General features: G+C 43.0%; 1 protein-coding gene across 1 annotated transcript in view; it reads left to right on the top strand.

Moving 5' to 3' along the window:
* LOC126235093 (SET domain-containing protein SmydA-8) overlaps positions 1–20,571 on the top strand; it is a 349,448-nt gene that overhangs the window by 201,423 nt on the left and 127,454 nt on the right. The window contains exon 4 of the mRNA XM_049943826.1: positions 19,415–19,666. Coding sequence (XP_049799783.1) covers positions 19,415–19,666 — 252 coding nt within the window. The remainder of the gene's footprint in view (positions 1–19,414; positions 19,667–20,571) is intronic.

Below are 20,571 nucleotides of genomic sequence, written 5' to 3'. Positions count from 1 at the left end.
GGCAGATCAATTTTTATTTTTCTCAATAACAACTATTTTATTCACGATCACACATTTTAAGTTGGGCAAGCCGTAGGTGAGTAACCAGTATCTAGCATGTACCTATCATTCTGCCTGAAGGAACGCTCGTCATTATTTTAATACTGCTCATATCAAGAGAAGGAATAAAATCCTTTCGTAAGTTTCCATTCCAGTCGCTCAGTGTTAAAAATACGATGGGTTACGGGGATTCCACCAAAATTCCAACAGAACTGGCAATCTATTTTTTGTGAGTTGTTAATCCTTCCTCATTCGAAGGAGCATCACCATTTGTGAGTAGCGGCCACATCTCTGTTGGTGACTGGTTTAACTGTACTTCCTTTGTCACGGTGTAATTTGCCAAATTCATCTCACAGCAGTTATTGTGACAGAATTCCGAAACGGAGTGCCTCGTTAAAAAAATAATTGGCAGTCACAGAGCTCAATAGCTTACGAAAAACCTCATAGTGTCGGTTTGCCGTAACATGAAAGAAGGTATTTCATGTTTATTTTCGTACTAGGAAGCTCTTGTTTCGCTAGCTGTCGGTAGTCACTGGAGCGAAATAAAGAAAAAGGCAAGTATAAGTACTGATATATCGCCATAGATAAGAAAGTTCCGTGTGTTTAAGAATTGGCAAAACACTCTCCTCCTTGTGTGCTATCATTCGCCAAACTTTCGTTTCGATGTCTCGAGCGGTTTAGGAGATATGAGAGATGTTGCGAGTATTTCATTCTCGCGGGCGTGAGATCGGAAGTGAGCGCGCTACATAGGATCCATTTTCTCGAGATCGGAGGCAGATAGAGACCTCCTCCTAAGTCTAAACAAAAATTCAACATGTTAGCTAAATTTCATACACAGCAACATATGGTGTAATACGCACCAATCGCAAAATCATAGCGACCCCTAATTTTCATTCCCACCTTTTTCAGTTTTGCGTAGTGTCTTACTAAAATGTGTACATCACAGTATGAACGGTCATTAGCGAGATGGTATGCACTTCGTCACGAAGCTGACATGTAACGCTACAAGTAACGCAAAAATGAAAGTTTTTCGGTGAATAGAAAGATAAGAGGTTGCGCGCGCTTCGGTTCTGTCAGCGCAGAGCGTCGGCAGTCGGCGTGTGCGAAGTACGATGTACGCGTCGCAATATGCGCTGGACCCGCGCGACTCGTGCGGCACGTGCGTGTCGCGCTGTAGTGTCGTATCACGTCACACGTACTATACGCGTCTCAATTTGCGCCTAGCCAAACACTCAGGGAATTTTAATCCGGAATTATGTTATATTATCACTCTTACCATAGTCTGCAAATGTGAATGCGGGTCGTCTGCAGACGTATGCTTGGGCTGTCTGCTGTGGGTTCTGTGAATGTGGAGATGCAGTTTAGCCAACCATTTTATCAAGTAGAGTGCGACTGCACTGGACCAGAGAGACGTAAGTTCCCCGCGCGTTAGCAGGCCCCGTTAGGTTGGCAAATAGCCGCTGTGCAGACTCTCTGAGCCCGTCCGGCCAACGTGTGTGGACCCCGGACGAGGGGAGACGGTTAGGATTCCCTGCTGAGACTCTGGTGAGTATAGACGCTCTGTGTGATGGCTCCTATAGTCATCTTAGTTAGGACATATAGTCAGGTCGCATAAAATTGCTATTTTTTTTTTTTTTTTTTTGTATCACTGATGACAGGTCAGCATTGCATATAACCGTACCAATAAGTAAAGTGAGTGATCAAGGAGATATTTTCATGATTTTATTAAATAAAATGTTGTTGTTATATAAAATTCTTTGTCTCACAGCAACGTCTTATTTACGTTACCATTCCAGTTAAGCTATTCAAACTTTCAACTTAAAGTTAACCAATAGTCAGAAATTTTGTTGTGATATTTGCTCATGCAAACGGTCGCGTGCGTCTTTCACAAAAGATACAGGTGCCATTTTCAAGTTGAGGATGCCTGCCAAGGATTTACGGAAAGCAAGTGTCATGCAACCGCGCTGTGCGTCCGAAAAAGTAATACAGAATCAGAAGAAACACTGTCAGTATCCTGTTCGAACCCAGTCTGCGTACGTATAACGTCACACGCCACAATATTGTCAGAGACAACTTCCGGTCTCGGCAAGTTAAACTTATTCTTTTTAGTACGCGTCTTTGTTCGTGCGAGAATGTGCGTTGGCGTGCGCGGGTTTTTGTGAGTGCGTGTGTGTGTGTGTGTGTGTGTGTGTGTGTGTGTGTGTGTGTGTGTGTGTCTGTGTGTGTGTGTGTGTGTGTGTTTGTGTGAGTGTGTGTGCATGTGCGTGTGCGTGTGCGTGCATGCTTGTGTTTTTGCAATTAGGGTGCTCAACAACTAGTTTATTAGCGCCATTGGTAAAGTAGTCCAAGATGAATATCATAAAACAGTAAAATCTAAAAATGTGTGACATATAATGTCATGTACTTAACAATATCTCCCATTTCCAGTCACAATTACTCACGCATCATGAAGACTGTAAAATTGTTAACTTTGTCATTGTTAACATATGCTGTCAAAATTCTAATTGAATGATAGGATAAAGGGTAAGAAAACAACTCACTAGAATAAGATCACCTAAAAAAACGAGTATGTACCAGCCACATCGATAACAATGACCCAGCCAGACTGCCCTCTCACTTCCTGCTAAAACAGGCGAAAGATCAGTTGGTAAACTAACTTCTCCCGGCTTATGGGAATATAAAAAAATACAATTAAAATGTTGCGCACTGAAATTTCTATGCCACAATAACTACACACTGGATGGTCCTGCCTATCCGACAGTGAGTGAGGCGAGCTTGAAAGTTAGATATTATTTTGTAAAACTGAATGTGACTCATATTGGTCATTTAAATCATTTAAATTCCTTCAGCATTCAGCTGAAGCGGAGCAAGATTAATACTGCATATGACTAAAGTTTAAATTTTGAAGCACAACGAAAAAACATTGCATCCACCAAAATGTCAATCAGTACGACGTGCTAAAATGCACGAAAGATAAAACACTGACTCGTAACAGAATTACTTTAATATTCGTTAACCAAAAACCCGCACCGAATAACAATTCTGACTACACAAATATACACACATCAAAAAAAGTTTTGCATCACCCCGGTTCCCAGAAGTCCTGAAGATAGGCGTTGACTCTCGATATTGTATCACAGACACAGTCCCTTTGACTGTTCAGAGATGTCACTAAACCCGGCCAAAGATGTAAACAACCAAGCATGAGCAGCGCCTATTAGACGGAGGGGGTCCAACAGTCTATCAGTTTCAGTCATTCCACCACGAAGGTGGTACATGGCTCGTGTTCTCTGTAGCTCAACCATGCCTAGACGGTCGATACCGCTGTTCAGTCGTGTCCGCATTGTTACTTTGTGCCAGGAAGGTCTCTCTACAAGGGAAGTGTCCAGGCGTCTCGGAATGAACCAAAGCGATGTTGATCGGACATGGAGGAGATACAGAGAGACAGGAACTGTCCATGACATGCTTCGCTCAGGCTGCCCAAGGGCTACCACTGCAGTGGATGGCCGCTGCCTACGGGTTATGGCTCAGAGAAACCCTGGCAGCGATGCCACCATGTTGAACAATGCTTTTCGTGCTGCCACAGGACGTCGTGTTGCGACTCAAACTGTGCGCAATAGGCTGGATAATGAGCATCTTCACTCCCGACGTCCATGGCGAAATCCGTCTTTGCAACCACGACACCATGCAGCGTGGTACAGATGGGCCCAACAACATGCCGAATGGACCGCTCAGGATTGGCATCACGTTCGCTTCACTGATGAGTGTCGCAAACGCCTTGAAACAAGAAATTGGCCGGATACGTGTGGGGCCGACGTACGCCGCTGATGTTCATGGAAGGCGCTGTAACGGCTGTACGATGCGTGAATGCCATCCTCAGACTGATAGTGCAACCATAACGACAACATATTGGTGAGGCATTCGTCTTCATGGACGACAATTCGCTCCCCCATCGTGCACATCTTGTGAATGACTTCCTTCAGGATAATGACATCGCTCGACTAGAGTGGCCAGGATGTTCTCGAGACATGAGCCCTACCGAACATGCCTGCGATAGATCAAAAAGGGCTGTTTATGGACGACGTGACCCGCCAACCACTCTGAGGGATCTACGCCGAATCGCCGTTGAGGAGTGGGACAATCTGCACCAACACTGTCTTAATGAGCTTGTGGATATTATGCCACGACGAATACAGGCATGGATCAATGGAAGAGGACATATTGCTGGTTATTAGAGGTACCGGTGTGTACAGCAATCTGGACCACCACCTCTGAAGGTCTCGCTGTATGCTGGTGCAACATGCAATGTGTGGTTTTCATGAGCAATTAAAAAGGCGGAAATGATGGTTATCTTGATCTCTATTCCGATTTTCTGTACAGGTTCCGGAACTCACGGAACCGAGGTGATGCAAAACTTTTTTGATGTGTGTAGTTTCTACAGTTCTGTACCTAACCACATTTCAAAAATCCTAACAGCACTGTGGCGGATTAGAGGACAATTTTGCCGGGCGGTGTGGCCGGGCGGTTCTAGATGCTACAGTCTGGAACGGCGCGACCGCTACGGTCGCAGGTTCGAATCCTGCCTCGGGCATTGATGTGTGTGATGTCCTTAGGTTATTTACGTTTAAGTAGTTCCAAGTTCTAGGGGACTGATGACCTCAGATGTTAAGTCCCACAGTGCTCAGAGGCATTTGAACCAATTAGAGAACGATTTACCACTCACCTGTAACGTTGCTCACTGCCTGCTTTATATCAGGACAGAAACCTAAAAGAAAAATGATGGTGTGATATATTCTTTAAGATGTAATCGTGCAGAGGACTACTTTGGCCCTAACCAAGTCGATTCTAACATTTTGTGATCTTCAATCTGCAGATTCTCTATCTGAAATTTTTACCTGAGGACCTCAATAAAATTTCAGACCTTTCTGACAAAATGGTGACTTAATTTTGAAACAGATCATCCGTTTTAACGTAAAGGATCGAACTGTGGACATAGACGACATGTTATGAAGACGTGCAAGATACACGGTCGAGTCGCATTAATTTCACCACCAGCTACGTTCAATGTCAAAGTGCAAGAACCATTCACAGAAGGAAGATGGCATCACTAGCAGTGGAGTGTATATAATGTACGTCGGAGAGAGACGGGAAACAGAGCGATCGTTCTCTTAACGCGTGAAAAGAACAATTTATCTGACGTCCAATAGGACATGATCATTGCTTTTCTGGCCAAGGATGGAAGTGTATCTGAAACGGCTATATTTGTAAATGGTTCAAATGGCTCTAAGCACTATGTGACTTAACATCTGAGGTCATCAGTCCCCTAGACTTAGAACTACTTAAATATGACTAACCTAAGGACATCACACACATCCATGCCCGAGGCAGGATTCGAACCTGCGACCGTAGCAGCAGCACGGTTCCGGACTGAAGCGCCTAGAACCGCTCGGCTACAGCGACCGGCGGCTATATTTGTAAACTACCGTGCCATCGTGGTTAAAGTATACCACGCGTGGCAAAATGTCGCCAGCCAAAACCAGCGCCGAGGCAACTGTGATGCATCAGGAGCTACCAACACTGTCCCGTCACTGATCGTTCAGCGAACGTTGCTGCGCAAGAGCCTTCGCGGCAGGCACTTGCTTCATGCACCCATGCTGACTGCTATTCAGTGGCGACGAAGGGTGGAACTTGCGCTTCAGTACCGGAACTGGACCTCCACTGAGTTGCGACGCGTGGCCTTCTCAGATAAATTACGTTTTATGCTCCATTAGGGAGACAGCAGTTGGCGCGTATGGCGTGAAATATCTGAAACCAAACTGTCCAGTAGAGATGGGTAGTTCGCGAACGAACGGGTGCAAAGGAACGGTTCAACAAGATGAACGAAAGGACGGAGGAACGAATTCCAAGGAACGATCGGTTCATAGTTCACTTCGGTCGCGGCGGTCTACTTATAGTTTCCGGGAACGAGGAACGATCGGTTCCTAGTTCATTAGTTCACTTCGGTCGCGGCGGTCACTTCGGCAGTTCTCGTTCCAGCCTCGGTCGCGTGCTCGTCTCAGTCTCGGTCTCCCTCGGCCGCACTCGCCGTTCTTCGCATGACCACCTGTCTCAGTTCCACTGCCGACTGCTCCTAGTTAGTTCAGTATCCAGTTGTTCGTTTCGTTCACTGTGCTCGCCCATTTTACATGTGTTCCAAGCTGTTCTTGCACTTGGGTCTGGCTATTCAGCGTCCACGACCGGTAGTCAAAAAGTATTTTATAGTTACGTAAATTACATAAAAATTGTATGTAATGGGTACGTCTTTTCAGGTAACAAAAGGCCATATCAGCTCACTTCATTATATCGATGAACAGCAGAAGACATACTTATAACAAGGCAAGTTTTTTTTGTTATTCATATATTTTTTGGTTTCATCGACTTGATTTAGCAACTAACTTTCAATAATTTGCTTAATTTTTAGTGTAATAAAATTCATCTAAAACGATTTTCGTGTATCTTTCATACACAAAACATTACATTTAGGAAGGCTCTAATTATTTTTAAGTTTGGTTGTTTCCAATTTGCATTATCTGCTAGTTTGGTTTCTTTGAAAAAAAAAAGTGGGTTGTGGGTCATTTTGGCTCAGTAGGAAAAGCGGTGCCTCTCCATTTGAAAAGACAGATAGCCATAAAATCGTATTTACTTATTATCTCAAGAACATTTGTTCAGAAGGAGCTTTCATACCAAAAACTTTACTACTGCCAACTTAATTATTATTTTTATTGCTGCATTAACTTTAATAATGCAACATAAAAACCTAATTTTTACTAAGCGTGTACGCAAGTATGATGAGAAAACCACATTTTATTTTATGCTTCCATAAAGTCTACTTCGCTACGAACTCAGAGGCAACGTGAAGTATATTTAGGGTGTAAACGATTATTGTTTACAACGTAGCATAGCTATATAGTGGAAGTCGAAACGAAGAATTTTATACATGACACTTGTGGTCTATTAAGTTGGGAAACAGCCACCAACAGGTTTACAAGACTACATGTGCTATAGCCCATGCGCGTCGCGTGAGATTTTCATGTTCTCTTCTCCAGCTCTCTACACATCGTCATCCATTGTTTCGCAATTGTTGTTTGCATTAGCTTGGTATTTCTTCACTGCCTAATTATTACATGTTTGTCTGTTTGTTGTATCTGCTCGTAACGGGCAACACATCGTCGGTAATTGGCGAGCAGTCTGTACTCGGGGCCGGTTTTCCGTGCGCCACCCTACATTATTTCCCTGCGATCAGCCACATAACGCTACAGTTGGCTAAACGAAAGGTTCTGCAGAATCACAGAAGTTATTTCTACAAGTGTGTAAGAATTCTGTAATGAATAAAAACTTTATACTCCAGAGGGGAGGCAAGTGCCTCCTCTTGGTGCCCTCCACCCTGCAGTCACCTACACTACTAGTTTTCAGTTTTTCATAAGAACCATATACCAAGCACAAATGAACGGTGAACGAGTAAAAATGAACGGTTCTCAAAAAAGAACGATCAGCAGTGAACTAGTTCCCAAGGATGAACGAGTTGGCACATCTCTACGGTCCAGGCCGGAGGAGAGAGCATTATAGTCTGGCAAATGTTTTTGTGGCATTCCCTGGGTGATGGCGCCATTCGGAAGGCAAAATTGATCAACACAATTATGCATTATGCTTGGGGGCCATATCCACCCATATATGCTTTTTTTTCCGGGGCACAGTCACTTCTACCAGAAGGAAAACGCAACGTTTCACACAACTCGCAGTATACGTGCATTGTTCGAAGAGCACCAGAATGAGTTTATCGTAGTCCCCTGGTCACCAAACTTCCCGGATGTAAACCCAGTCGAGAAACTGTGGGACCACCTTGACCGGGTTGTTCGCGCCATGGTTCCGCAGCCGATGAACCTACCTCAGCTGGCCACAGCAATGGATTCGCCGTGGCACCACTTCCCTGTCAGTGCCTCCCAGAACCTCACTGACTGTCTTCCTGCACATCGCGCAGCGGTTCACGGGACAGAAGGTGGTCACTGAGCAAGGTCACATTAATGTGACTGGACAGCGGGTATTGGTTTCGCTACATATTAACTGGACCAAAGAAAAGGAAGAATATGATCGTATTGTTCTCGCGGTCCGAGCTCAGACCCAGATTGCCTTTAGATGATTGCACACTTGTTCATTACCCACGGAATATGATGGAAGCAAGGACAAAATATTCAGGAATATAGGATCTAATAGTGGAAGTTTGCATACATTTAAAGAATTATAGTCGATATGTTCAGAAATGGTACCAACAATAGCAGAAACAATATGAAAGACATAACATACAGGTAGCGATTCAGTCAAACAAACATTTAAAGGTTCAGTCATTCCCAGCACACAAACACGCATGAGTGGCAGAAGGGTTACCCTTTCCCACCGCTTATCAACTGGAATCATATCGAAACTGACTCAACCAACTAGAAATTACTCCGCAGCATGAGAGAGCATTCCCTTTTCGTTAAAAACCGTACTAATCCAGGGCTCATTAACAAGAACTTAGTACGACAAAAGGTTTAACGGTCACTAACAGCCTCGTGTTACGAAGACTCTCAATTTTACAAAGACGAATTACTCTGCAGACTGCAACGGAAATACCAAATTCCTAACCATTTACGCTGCACATGGCCGTGATGAGACCACAGTGACGGAATTAATATTCACACAAAAGAACAAAGCAAGAAGCTCCAATCGTCTGCTTGCCACGCTAGCTTACAAAGTATTACGCAAACAGAACTCATCTATAAATAAAATATTTCAAGGCAAAACTTTTATTTGGTAAGTAAGCAATATGATAAATATTCAGTCGGCTGCGGGCCACATGGGCTCAGAAGATGCACCACTAGTAGTAAATTTCATGAATCAGCTAACTCAATGTGCGTCTCATAATTAATCTGAGAGGAGACGAGTAATGGCAAAAGTGGTAAACAATTCTCTTCTTAGGGTGGTGTAACGAATATGACCCGCTTACTCCAAAGCAACGTAACCGTGACCATCCAAGGTGACTCCTCGTTCACCAATATCTGTGCCGAGGGTTCCTTTGTTGGCATTGAGCCACCTGATTTAGGAGAGCGAGCTTCCTTGGATGTCATATTTGTTAATTCATTTCCCTGAATTCCCTAGTGCCCTGGTACCCAGCAGAATGAAAATTCCCCAGACTCTCCAGAAGGAGAAGAGACCATTCCGCTGGCATATTAAGGTTATTTAAGGTTGAAACGTCCCATTAGAAAAATTATAAATGACTATGCTTAAGCAGACACACAATATTTTTAGCGCAACGCAATCTGACTTTCAATAATCCCTACAAGAGAATGGCCCTGATTAACATTAACCTATACTTTTCACAAATCACTTACCTCACAAAAATCTTCGTTACTCGAACTACTGCAATACAGCGAGCGCCACTACTGCCAGCTAAATAAAAGATTCAAACTACTGAAGGCACTAACTACTGATAGGCATAGTTAGCAAATGAAAGATTTTGATAGAGAACAAGCAATATATTTACCTTAATAGTGTCCAAAAGTCATAATATATATAGCAGTTCATGACATCCAGTCTTACAAATTTACTGACTCTGATGGACACACGTCCAGATCATCCGCTCTCAAAACTCCGCCTTCTCTCTCCCCACATCCACCACTGCTGGCGGCTCACCTCCAACTGCGCAACGCTACACACTGTTCACATCAAGATGCCCAACACTACAATACCAAACAACAATGCAAACCAGCCACAGACTGCACAAAGCACAGCCACTGATTTTCATACAGAGCGCTACGTACTGGTGGCGTTACCAATATACGAACCTAAACAGCCTACTTACAAGGTCACTTAGTGAGTCGGAGCTGACAATGAATTTCTCAGCACTGATGAGTCCCATCTACTCCTACGCTCTCAAGATTGCGTCCAACTCTGCACCGGATATGGTACATCCGTTTGTCAAGCGAGTGTTAAGGACACACTAGAGGGAAATCACTGAGCAGCAAAGAGAGTCCCCCTCCTTAGACTCAATACAGTGCGGTACATTATAATACAATACAGCAAGCAGGCGCGCAGACTACGTACACTGTCTGATCAAAAGGAACCGGTCGTCTATTAGCACTTCGTCTTCAGGCCGCAAGTGGCCCATCGGGACCATCCGACCGCCGTGTCATCCTCAGATGAGGATGCGGATCGGAGGGGCGTATGGTCAGCACACCGCTCTCCCGGTCGATATGATGGTGTCCTGTGACCTTAGCCGCTACTATTCGGTAGAGTAGCTCCTCAATTGTCATCACGAGTCTGAGTGCACCCCGAAGGTCGTTTATTAGCGGGCATTAATATTAAGTGTGTTCACCATTATGGCGGCTTGAAATCTGCTGTGGACACTTTTAGTGATGTGTCTGAATGTCTGTGGTTCTCATCCCAAAGGTGTTCAATTGGGTTCAGGCCGAGACTCTGGACTGACCAGTCCTTTTCAGGAATGCTATTGTTAAAAAACCATTGCACCACAGATGAAATATTATTTTGTGCATTTTTATGGAAACAGTAACAATCATCCTCTTGTGTATGCAGTACATAATTCTGTAACATGTGTCCATATCCTACTGTATTTGGCCTTATTATAAGCGCTTTAAGGGTACTGCAAGGCAGCTGCGAAGAACATCTACACACCGTAACACCACCTCTTCCCTTCCTCACAGATGGCACTACACATGATGGCAGCTAACGGCATCGAGGCATGCGCCAAAGTCGAAAGCCTTCCATCGGATTGCGACAGGGTATAGCGTGATTAATCTCTCCAAATCACCCGTTTCCGTTCACCATTTCAAGCATCGCCCAGTACTGACTACAGAGAAGTGTGGCTTATGAGATCATTCCTTTGACCTCCCTATGCATGTTGTGGTAGTTGGACTGCTGGTAACCCTATGGAACTCAGGAGTGATTCCTTCCCCTGATTTCATGTAATCTTTAACAACCATCCTCCGCATTGCTCGACGGTTCCCATCCGTCAGAAATTAGGGTCTGGTATCGGTTCAGCTGCTGTTGTTCCTTCGCGTTTCCACATCACCAAGAGTCGATTTGGACATCGCGTTTCCACATCACCGAAAGTTGACTTGGACAGCCTGATAGGGGTTGTAATGTCCCTGATGGATTTGTAACTCTGGTGACATCCAACGAGAAGTCCACATTCGATGTCACTGAGTTCTGCTAGCCGAACCATTCTGCTATTACTGCTTCTCTACTGGCAGCACACAGTACTCCCCGTTTCCTTTTATACTGGTATGTCCGCCTCTCGTGACATTTAGTCGTGAATTCTGCATTACACAGGCGTTTTCGGATACTTTTGATCAGATATTGTAGCTACTGTAACGTACCCTTCCTTCCTCGCAGATAATGAAGTTAGAAAAGTAATTAAATCGAGCAAAAAGTATGCAATGCATGAATAAAGGTTTCCCTTTGGAAAAATAAGTCACAAATGTGATGGTACGAAGCGGAAATTATTATAACACGCATCAATAAGTAATAAGTTATCTTGTTGTATTTTACCAATTTCATTGTTTTTTGCAGGCCATCTCTTATTTAATGTATCACATCCTGGTGGCTGTTGTACTAGTCCATCATCATTGTTTGACAGCATTTTTAGTCGTGAAAGTGTTAAACTGGCTTCCAAGTAAAAAGTGGTGATAAGTATTAGTTTTGACTTCGTAGAAAAGAATATACAGGTTCAAGTTGTTAAGAATGGAGTATTTAAAAGACACGACGCGAAAAGCTATCAGTCGTTCTGCCTTCAAACGATGTGTGCACAATTCCTGACACATCATCTGCAACATAAAACTCATACAATAAAATTAAAATATCTTTACTGAAAGGTTTCTACAAACAGTGGAGACAAACTTACTATCAGTATGACATTATGCAATAAATGAGATAAATTACAGAGCTCAATCACGTATACTCCCTTTAGGCTGCCAGGAAACATCTGAACTGTATTAAGAATAGGAAGTCCTCGCTTCCGAATCTTTTGTTTTACAGAAAGTTGAATGAATTTATCTTTGACATATCTCGTCTATGCTGTCCTTCAATCACAACCAATATGCGTTCATATTGTTTGACGTTAGGTACATATTTATGACATGGTTCTATAACAGATCAATTATTTCATCGTGAGAATTAATAAAAATGAAAAATAATGGTGGTACAAGACACGTTTCACTATACAGATGTACTGACTATTTAAACGAATTTAGAACATACGCATGACAACAATCTCTCTCACACTTGACTAAATCTGTAATTACATAATTTAATAGTCTATGTGATAGTCGTCTACAACCATGGGTTAGTATTGGTATTTGACCCACACCATCCTTTGCACTGTTCCCAAAATTGGGGGTTGCTCATGAACAGTATTTGATTCTCCTGGAGGGGAGCAAAGGTTTGGTGTGCCAGTTTCCAGTTAATCTACACCAAGGTGACGAAGCTCATGGGATAGCGATGTGCCCATATACAGATGGCCGCAGCATGGCGCACACGAGGTATAAGAGGGCAGCGTTTTACGGAGCTGTCTTTTGTACTCAGGTGATTCATATAAAAAAGGTTTCCGACGTGATTATCGACGCACGACGAGAATTAACAGACTTTGAAAGCGGAATTGTAGGTGTAGCTAGACCATGCAACATTCCATTTCGGAAATCGTTAGGGAATTCAGTATTCCGAGATCCACAGTGTGAAGAGTGTGCCGAGAATACCAATTTTCAGGCATTACCTCTCACCATGGACAACGCAGTGGCAGAGGGCCTTCACTTAACGACCGAGAGCAGCCGCGTCTGCGTAGAGTTACCAGTGCTAACAGAAAAGCAACAATTCGTGAAATAACCGCATTAATCAATGTGGGACGTACGACGAACGTATTCGTTAGGACAGTGCAGCGAAATTTGACGTTAATGGGGTATGGCAGCAAATAAACTACGCGAGTGGCTTTGCTAACAGCACGACATCGCCTCTCCTGGGTTCGTGACCCCATTGGCTAGACGCTAGACAACAGGAAAACAGTGGCCTGATCACATGAGTCGCAATTTCAGTTGGTAAGAGCTGATCATAGGGTTCGAGTGTGGCGCAGGCTCCACGAAGCCATGGACTTGTCAACAAGGCACTGTGCAAGCTGGTGGCGGCTCCGTAATGGTGGTGGCTGTGTTTAAATCGAATGGGCTGGGTCCTCTGGTCCAGCTGAACTACTTGGACACCATTTGCAGCCATTCGTGGACTTCATGCTCCCAAACAACAATGGAAGTTTTATGGCTGACAATGCGCGATTTCACTAGGACACAATTTTTGGGGAATGGTCTGAAGAACATTCTGGATATTTCGAGCTCATGATTTTCCCGCCCATATCTCATGACGTGAATCTCTTCGAACATTTATGGGGCATAATCGAGAGGTCAGTTCGTGCATAAAATCCTGCAACTGTGGTCGGCTGTGAGCAGGGCTCAGTATTTCTGCAGGGGACTTCCAACGACTTGATGAGTCCATACACGTCAAGCTGCCGCACCTTCTACGTCTACATCTACATATATACTCTGCTAGCTGCCAAGCCGTGTGTGGCGGAGGGAAAAATTCGCGCCAAAGTCATATTCCCCCCCCCCTCCCCTCTGTTCCACTCGCGGATTGCGCGAGGGAAAAACGACTGTCTGAACGCCTCAGTACGAGCTCTAATTTCGCTTATCTTTGAATGATGATCATTATGCGATTTGAAAGTTGGTGGTAATAATACATGCTCTATATCCTCGGTGAACACGGTACTTCGGAATTTAGTGAGCAGCCCCTTCTGTTTAGCGCGTCGTCTATCTGCAAGTGTGTCCCATTTCAAACTTTCTATGAGATTTGTTATCAGGAGAAAGAAAACTGGCGTTCTACGGATCGGAGCGTGGAATGTCGGATCCCTTAATCGGGCAGGTAGGTTAGAAAATTTAAAAAGGGAAATGGATAGGTTAAAGTTAGATATAGTGGGAATTAGTGAAGTTCGGTGGCAGGAGGAACAAGACTTTTGGTCAGGTGATTACAGGGTTATAAATACAAAATCAAATAGGGGTAATGCAGGAGTAGGTTTAATAATGAATAAAAAAATAGGAGTGCGGGTTAGCTACTACAAACAGCATAGTGAACGCATTATTGTGGCCAAGATAGACACAAAGCCCATGCCTACTACAGTAGTACAAGTTTATATGCCAACTAGCTCTGCAGATGATGAAGAAATTGATGAAATGTATGACGAGATAAAAGAAATTATTCAGGTAGTGAAGGGAGACGAAAATTTAATAGTCATGGGTGACTGGGATTCCGAGGTAGAAAAAGGGAGAGAAATAGTAGGTGAAGATGGATTGGGGGGAAGAAATGAAAGAGGAAGCCGCCTTGTAGAGTTTTGCACAGAGCATAACTTAATCATAGCTAACACTTGGTTCAAGAATCATAAAAGAAGGTTGTATACCTGGAAGAATCCTGGAGATACTAAAAGGTATCAGATTATATAATGGTAAGAGAGAGATTTAGGAACCAGGTTTTAAATTGTAAGACATTTCCAGGGGCAGATGTGGATTCTGACCACAATCTATTGGTTATGAACTGCAGATTGAAACTGAAGAAACTGCAAAAAGGTGGGAATTTAAGGAGATGGGACCTGGATAAACTGAAAGAACCAGAGGTTGTAGAGAGTTTCAGGGAGAGCATAAGGGAACAATTGACAGCAATGGGGGAAAGAAATACAATAGAAGAAGAATGGGTAGCTCTGAGGGATGAAGTAGTGAAGGCAGCAGAGGATCAAGTAGGTAAAAATACGAGGGCTAATAGAAATCCTTGGGTAACAGAAGAAATATTGAATTTAATTGATGAAAGGAGAAAATATAAAAATGCAGTAAATGAAGCAGGCAAAAAGGAACACAAACGTCTCAAAGATGAGATCGACAGGAAGTGCAAAATGGCTAAGCAGGGATGGCTAGAGCACAAATGTAAGGATGTACAGGGTTGTCTCACTAGGGGTAAGATAGATATTGCCTACAGGAAAATTAAAGAGGCCTTTGGAGAGAAGAGAACCACTTGTATGAATATCAAGAGCTCAGATGGCAACCCAGTTCTAAGCAAAGAAGGGAAGGCAGAAAGATGGAAGGAGTATATAGAGGGTTTATACAAGGGCGATGTACTTGAGGACAATATTATGGAAATGGAAGAGGATGTAGATGACGATGAAATGGGAGATACGATACTGCGTGAAGAGTTTGACAGAGCACTGAAAGGCCTGAGTCGAAACAAGGCCCCGGGAGTAGACAACATTCCATTAGAACTACTGACAGCTTTGGGAGAGCCAGTCCTGACAAAACTCTACCATCTGGTGAGCAAGATGTATGAGACAGGCGAAATACCCACAGACTTCAAGAAGAATATAATAATTCCAATCCCAAAGAAAGCAGGTGTTGACAGATGTGAAAATTACCGAACTATCAGTTTAATAAGTCACAGCTGCAAAATACTAACGCGAATTCTTTACAGACGAATGGAAAAACTGGTAGAAGCGGACCTCGGGGATGATCAGTTTGTATTCCGTAGAAATGTTGGAACACGTGAGGCAATACTAACCTTACGACTTATCTTAGAAGAAAGATTAAGAAAAGGCAAACCTACGTTTCTAGCATTTGTAGACTTAGAGAAAGCCTTTGACAACGTTAACTGGAATACTCTCTTTCAAATTCTGAAGTTGACAGGGGTAAAATACAGGGAGCGAAAGGCTATTTACAATTTGTACAGAAACCAGATGGCAGTTCTAAGAGTCGAGGGGCATGAAAGGGAAGCAGTGGTTGGGAAAGGAGTGAGACAGGGTTGTAGTCTCTCCCCGATGTTATTTAATCTGTATATTGAGCAAGCAGTAAAGGAAACAAAAGAAAAATTCTATGTAGGTATTAAAATTCATGGAGAAGAAATAAAAACTTTGAGGTTCGCCGATGATATTGTAATTCTGTCAGAGACAGCAAAGGACTTGGAAGAGCAGTTGAACGGAATGGACAGTGTCTTGAAAGGAGGATATAAGATGAACATAAACAAAAGCAAAACGAGGATAATGGAATGTAGTCAAATTAAATCGGGTGATGCTGAGGGAATTAGATTAGGAAATGAGACACTTAAAGTAGTAAAGGAGTTTTGCTATTTAGGGAGTAAAATAACTGATGATGGTCGAAGTAGAGAGGATATAAAATGTAGACTGGCAATGGCAAGGAAATCGTTTCTGAAGAAGAGAAATTTGTTAACATCGAGTATAGATTTAAGTGTCAGGAAGTCGTTTCTGAAAGTATTTGTATGGAGTGTAGCCATGTATGGAAGTGAAACATGGACGATAACCAGTTTGGACAAGAAGAGAATAGAAGCTTTCGAAATGTGGTGCTACAGAAGAATGCTGAAGATAAGGTGGGTAGATCATGTAACTAATGAGGAGGTATTGAATAAGATTGGGGAGAAGAGAAGTTTGTGGCACAACTTGACTAGAAGAAGGGATCGGTTGGTAGGACATGTTTTGAGGCATCAAGTGATCACAAATTTAGTATTGGAGGGCAGCGTGGAGGGTAAAAATCGTAGAGGGAGACCAAGAGATGAATACACTAAGCAGATTCAGAAGGATGTAGGTTGCAGAAGGTACTGGGAGATGAAGAAGCTTGCACAGGATAGAGTAGCATGGAGAGCTGCATCAAACCAGTCTCAGGACTGAAGACCACAACAACAACAACAACATGAGATTTGTAACGCTCTCGCGATGGCTAAATGTACCAGTCACGAATCTTGCGCTCTACTTTGGACCTTGTCAATCTCTTGGATGAGACTCAACTGGTAAGGGTCCCATACAGACGAACAATACTCTAAGGCTGGACGAACTAACGTATTGTAAGCTATTTCCTTTGTTGAAGGACTGCATCGCTTCAGGATTCTACCAATAAACCGCAATCTAGAATTCGCCTTACCCGTTAATTGTGTAATCTGATCATTCCATTTGAGATCATTTCGAATAGTCACACCCAGATACTTGACTGATGTTACCGCTTCCAAAGACTTTATTTTGTACTCATACATTAATGGGGATTTTCACCTTGTTATACGCGGTAGGTTACACTTACTAATATTGACAGATAACTGCCAGTCATTACACCACGCATTTATTTTCTGCAAATCCTCATTGATTTGTTGACAACTTTCGTATGATACTACTTTCCTGTAGACTACAGCATCATCGGCAAACAGTCGTTTACGTAAATCGTAGATTAGATTAGATTAGATTAGATTAGTACTTGTTCATAGATCATGAATACGACACTTCGTAATGATGTGGAACGTGTCAGGTTAATAAAAGGTGTCAATACAAGATATTACATTAGACAAAATATGACACTCAATAATTTTTTTTTGTAGAGGTTGGGAAATTACCCACTTACTATATCCAAAAATTCATCTAATGAGTAGAAGGAGTTGCCGTTAAGAAATTCTTTTAATTTCCTTTTAAATGCTATATGGCTATCTGTCAGACTTTTGATGCTATTAGGAAAGTGACCAAATACTTTTGTGGCAGCGTAATTTACCCCCTTGTGAGCCAAAGTTAAATTTAACCTTGAGTAATTCTTTTAATTTCCTTTTAAATGCTATATGGATATCTGTCAGACTTTTGATGCTATTAGGTAAGTGACCAAAGACTTTTGTGGCAGCATAATTTACCCCCTTGTGAGCCAAAGTTAGATTTAACCCTGAGTAGTGAAGATCATCCTTTCTCCTAGTGTTGTAGCCATGTACACTGCTATTACTTTTGAATTCGTTCGGATTGTTAATAACAAATTTCATAAGTGAATATATATATTGTGAGGCTACAGTGAAGGTCTCTAGCTCTTTAAATAAGTGTCTGCAGGATGATCCTGGATGAGCTCCAGCAATTATTCTGATTACACGCTTTTGTGCAATGAACACTCTTTTACTCAATGATGAGTTACCCCAGAATATGATGCCATACGAAAGCAGAGAATGAAAATAGGCGTGGTAAGCTAATTTACTCAGATGTATATCGCCAAAATTTGCAATGACCCTAATAGCATAAGTAGTTGAACTCAAACGTTTCAGCAGATCCTCAGTGTGTTTTTTCTAGTTCAACCCCTCATCAATGCATACACCTAGAAATTTTGAATATTCTACCTTAGCTACCGATTTCTGATTGAAGTCTATATTTATTAATGGGGTCATTCCATTTACTGTGTGGAACTGTATATACTGTGTTTTGTCAAAGTTTAATGAGAGCCCATTTGCAGAGAACCACTTAATGATTTTCTGAAAAACATCATTTACAATTTCACCAGTTAATTCTTGTTTGTCGGGTGTGATAGCTATACTTGTATCATCGGCAAAAAGTACCAGTTTTGCATCTTCGTGAATATAGACTGGCAAGTCATTAATGTATATTAAGAACAGCAGAGGACCCAAGACAGAACCTTGCGGCACTCCATTGTTGATTGTTCCCCAGTTTGAGAAAGCACCAGTTTTTTGCATATTATGTGAACTGTTTATTTCGGCACTCTTCCAGTTAGGTATGATTTAAACCATTTGAGCACTGTCCAATTCATACCACAGTACTTGAGCTTATCTAGAAGTATTCCATGATTTACACAATCAAAAACCTTTGATAGATCACAAAAAATCCCAACGGGTGACTTCCGGTTACTCAGAGCATTTAATATTTCATTAGTGAAAGTATATATAGCATTTTCCCTTGAAAAATCCTTCTGGAAACCAAACTGACATTTTGTTAAAGCTTTATTTTTACAAAGGTGTGAAGCTACTCTGCAATACATTACTTTTTAAAAAGCAGAGGACCTCTTACGCTGCCATGAGGCACACCTGAAGTTACTCTTGTTTCTGCTGAATTTACCCCGTTCAGGACGACATACTGCTCCCTGTCCGCTAGAAAACTTTCCATCCAACCGCATATGTGATTGGATAGACTGTACCCGTGCACTTTTTGTAGCAAGTGACAGTGCGGAACACCTTGCCGGGCAGAAGGAGGTGCGACACGATATTAGGAGGTATCCCACGACTTTTGTCAAGTCAGTATAAAATAACAGAGAACCTGTTAGCCTACGTACCACAATTAGCTGTGCCGCACGGCAGGTGGAAGCTCCCCATTCTCAACACAGAGGCTACGTATCGGGTTGGTCCTGTAGGTACCTATGTCCAGTTTAATCCCCACATTGTGGATTGCACCAATAACTTTGAGATAACTAGTTTTCTTCTGTTGTCGTATTGTGTTTTGTGGCTGTACTCCCGGCAGGTGAGCATCAGCAGCTTCGGCCAGGAGCACCCTACCTACCAGTGCGTGACGGCGCTGCGCGCGCTGCGCCTGCGCACTGCAGACCCGGCGCGCTGGCAGAAGCTGTGGGCGCTCGAGTCGCACTGCGCGCACCGCCGCGGCACGCCCAGTTACGAGGCCGACCGCGTGGCCGTCGCGCAGTTCGTCCGCCGCTTCTTCAAGATGACAGACTTCTCCGAGGAGGACATCCTGCGCGTCTGCGGCATCCTGCAGGTAGGCCACGCTTCACCTGCGTCTTTTTCTCTGCAGCGGAACAAATTCTACGGTGCGAATGACGTTGGAGATTTTACCTTGTATTGTACGACCCAATTTCTCGCAAGTTTCTATACACTACGAACAGTTTCTTCCAACGAGGACGACATCTGCTATGAAACTTCTCTTTGTATGCAGGGCGTTAAAAAAAAGTATTCCATATTTTGAAAGCTTGTAGTTGGACCAAAATAAGAAAAAGATATCCAGTTAAAATGGGCTCTAAAATGCATACATTAACAATAATTAGCGCTTCTTTATGTTCGATACTGCGAAATATAGGGGCCGGACAAAAATATGGAAGCACCAAAAACATTACACAACACTTAATAGGGAGTAAGAAGATGACCGCCATTCAAAACACCTTCCAGTCGTCTCCAGATGGTTTTCAAGGGAACCTTACACCAATCTTCCCACAAAATTGTGGTAAGTTCGGGTAACGATGATGTAGTGGTGACAGAGCATCCATCTCTGCGTAGTACACCACAAAGACGCAACAATATTCAGACGTGATGACTGTGGTGGTCAGGGGAGACACGACATTTCATCCACGTGCTCACAAAACCAGTCTTGGATGATGCGAGCTGTTTGAGCAGGGGCCCTCAGCATCACCATTGAGGAAAGGGCAATGTACCATGGTACGGATCCGATCAGTCAAAATTGACACATAACCCTAGGTAGTACTGCGACCTTGCATAATAACCAACTATGGTTCGCATATAATATCACGATATGCGTGCCCAAATCTTCACTGTACTCCTGCTTTGTTTCGGACAGTAGCTGGAAATAGTGGAAATAGTGCGCAGCAGGACCCATCCCACCAAATGACCTTCTTCCGTTGCTCCATAGGCAGGTTTCATGGCTTCGAC

This window comes from Schistocerca nitens, chromosome 2, assembly GCF_023898315.1.
Source record: "Schistocerca nitens isolate TAMUIC-IGC-003100 chromosome 2, iqSchNite1.1, whole genome shotgun sequence".
NCBI lineage: Eukaryota > Metazoa > Arthropoda > Insecta > Orthoptera > Acrididae > Schistocerca > Schistocerca nitens.
The sequence above is the reverse complement of the archived record's forward strand: the minus strand, read 5'-3'. Positions and strand labels throughout refer to the sequence as shown.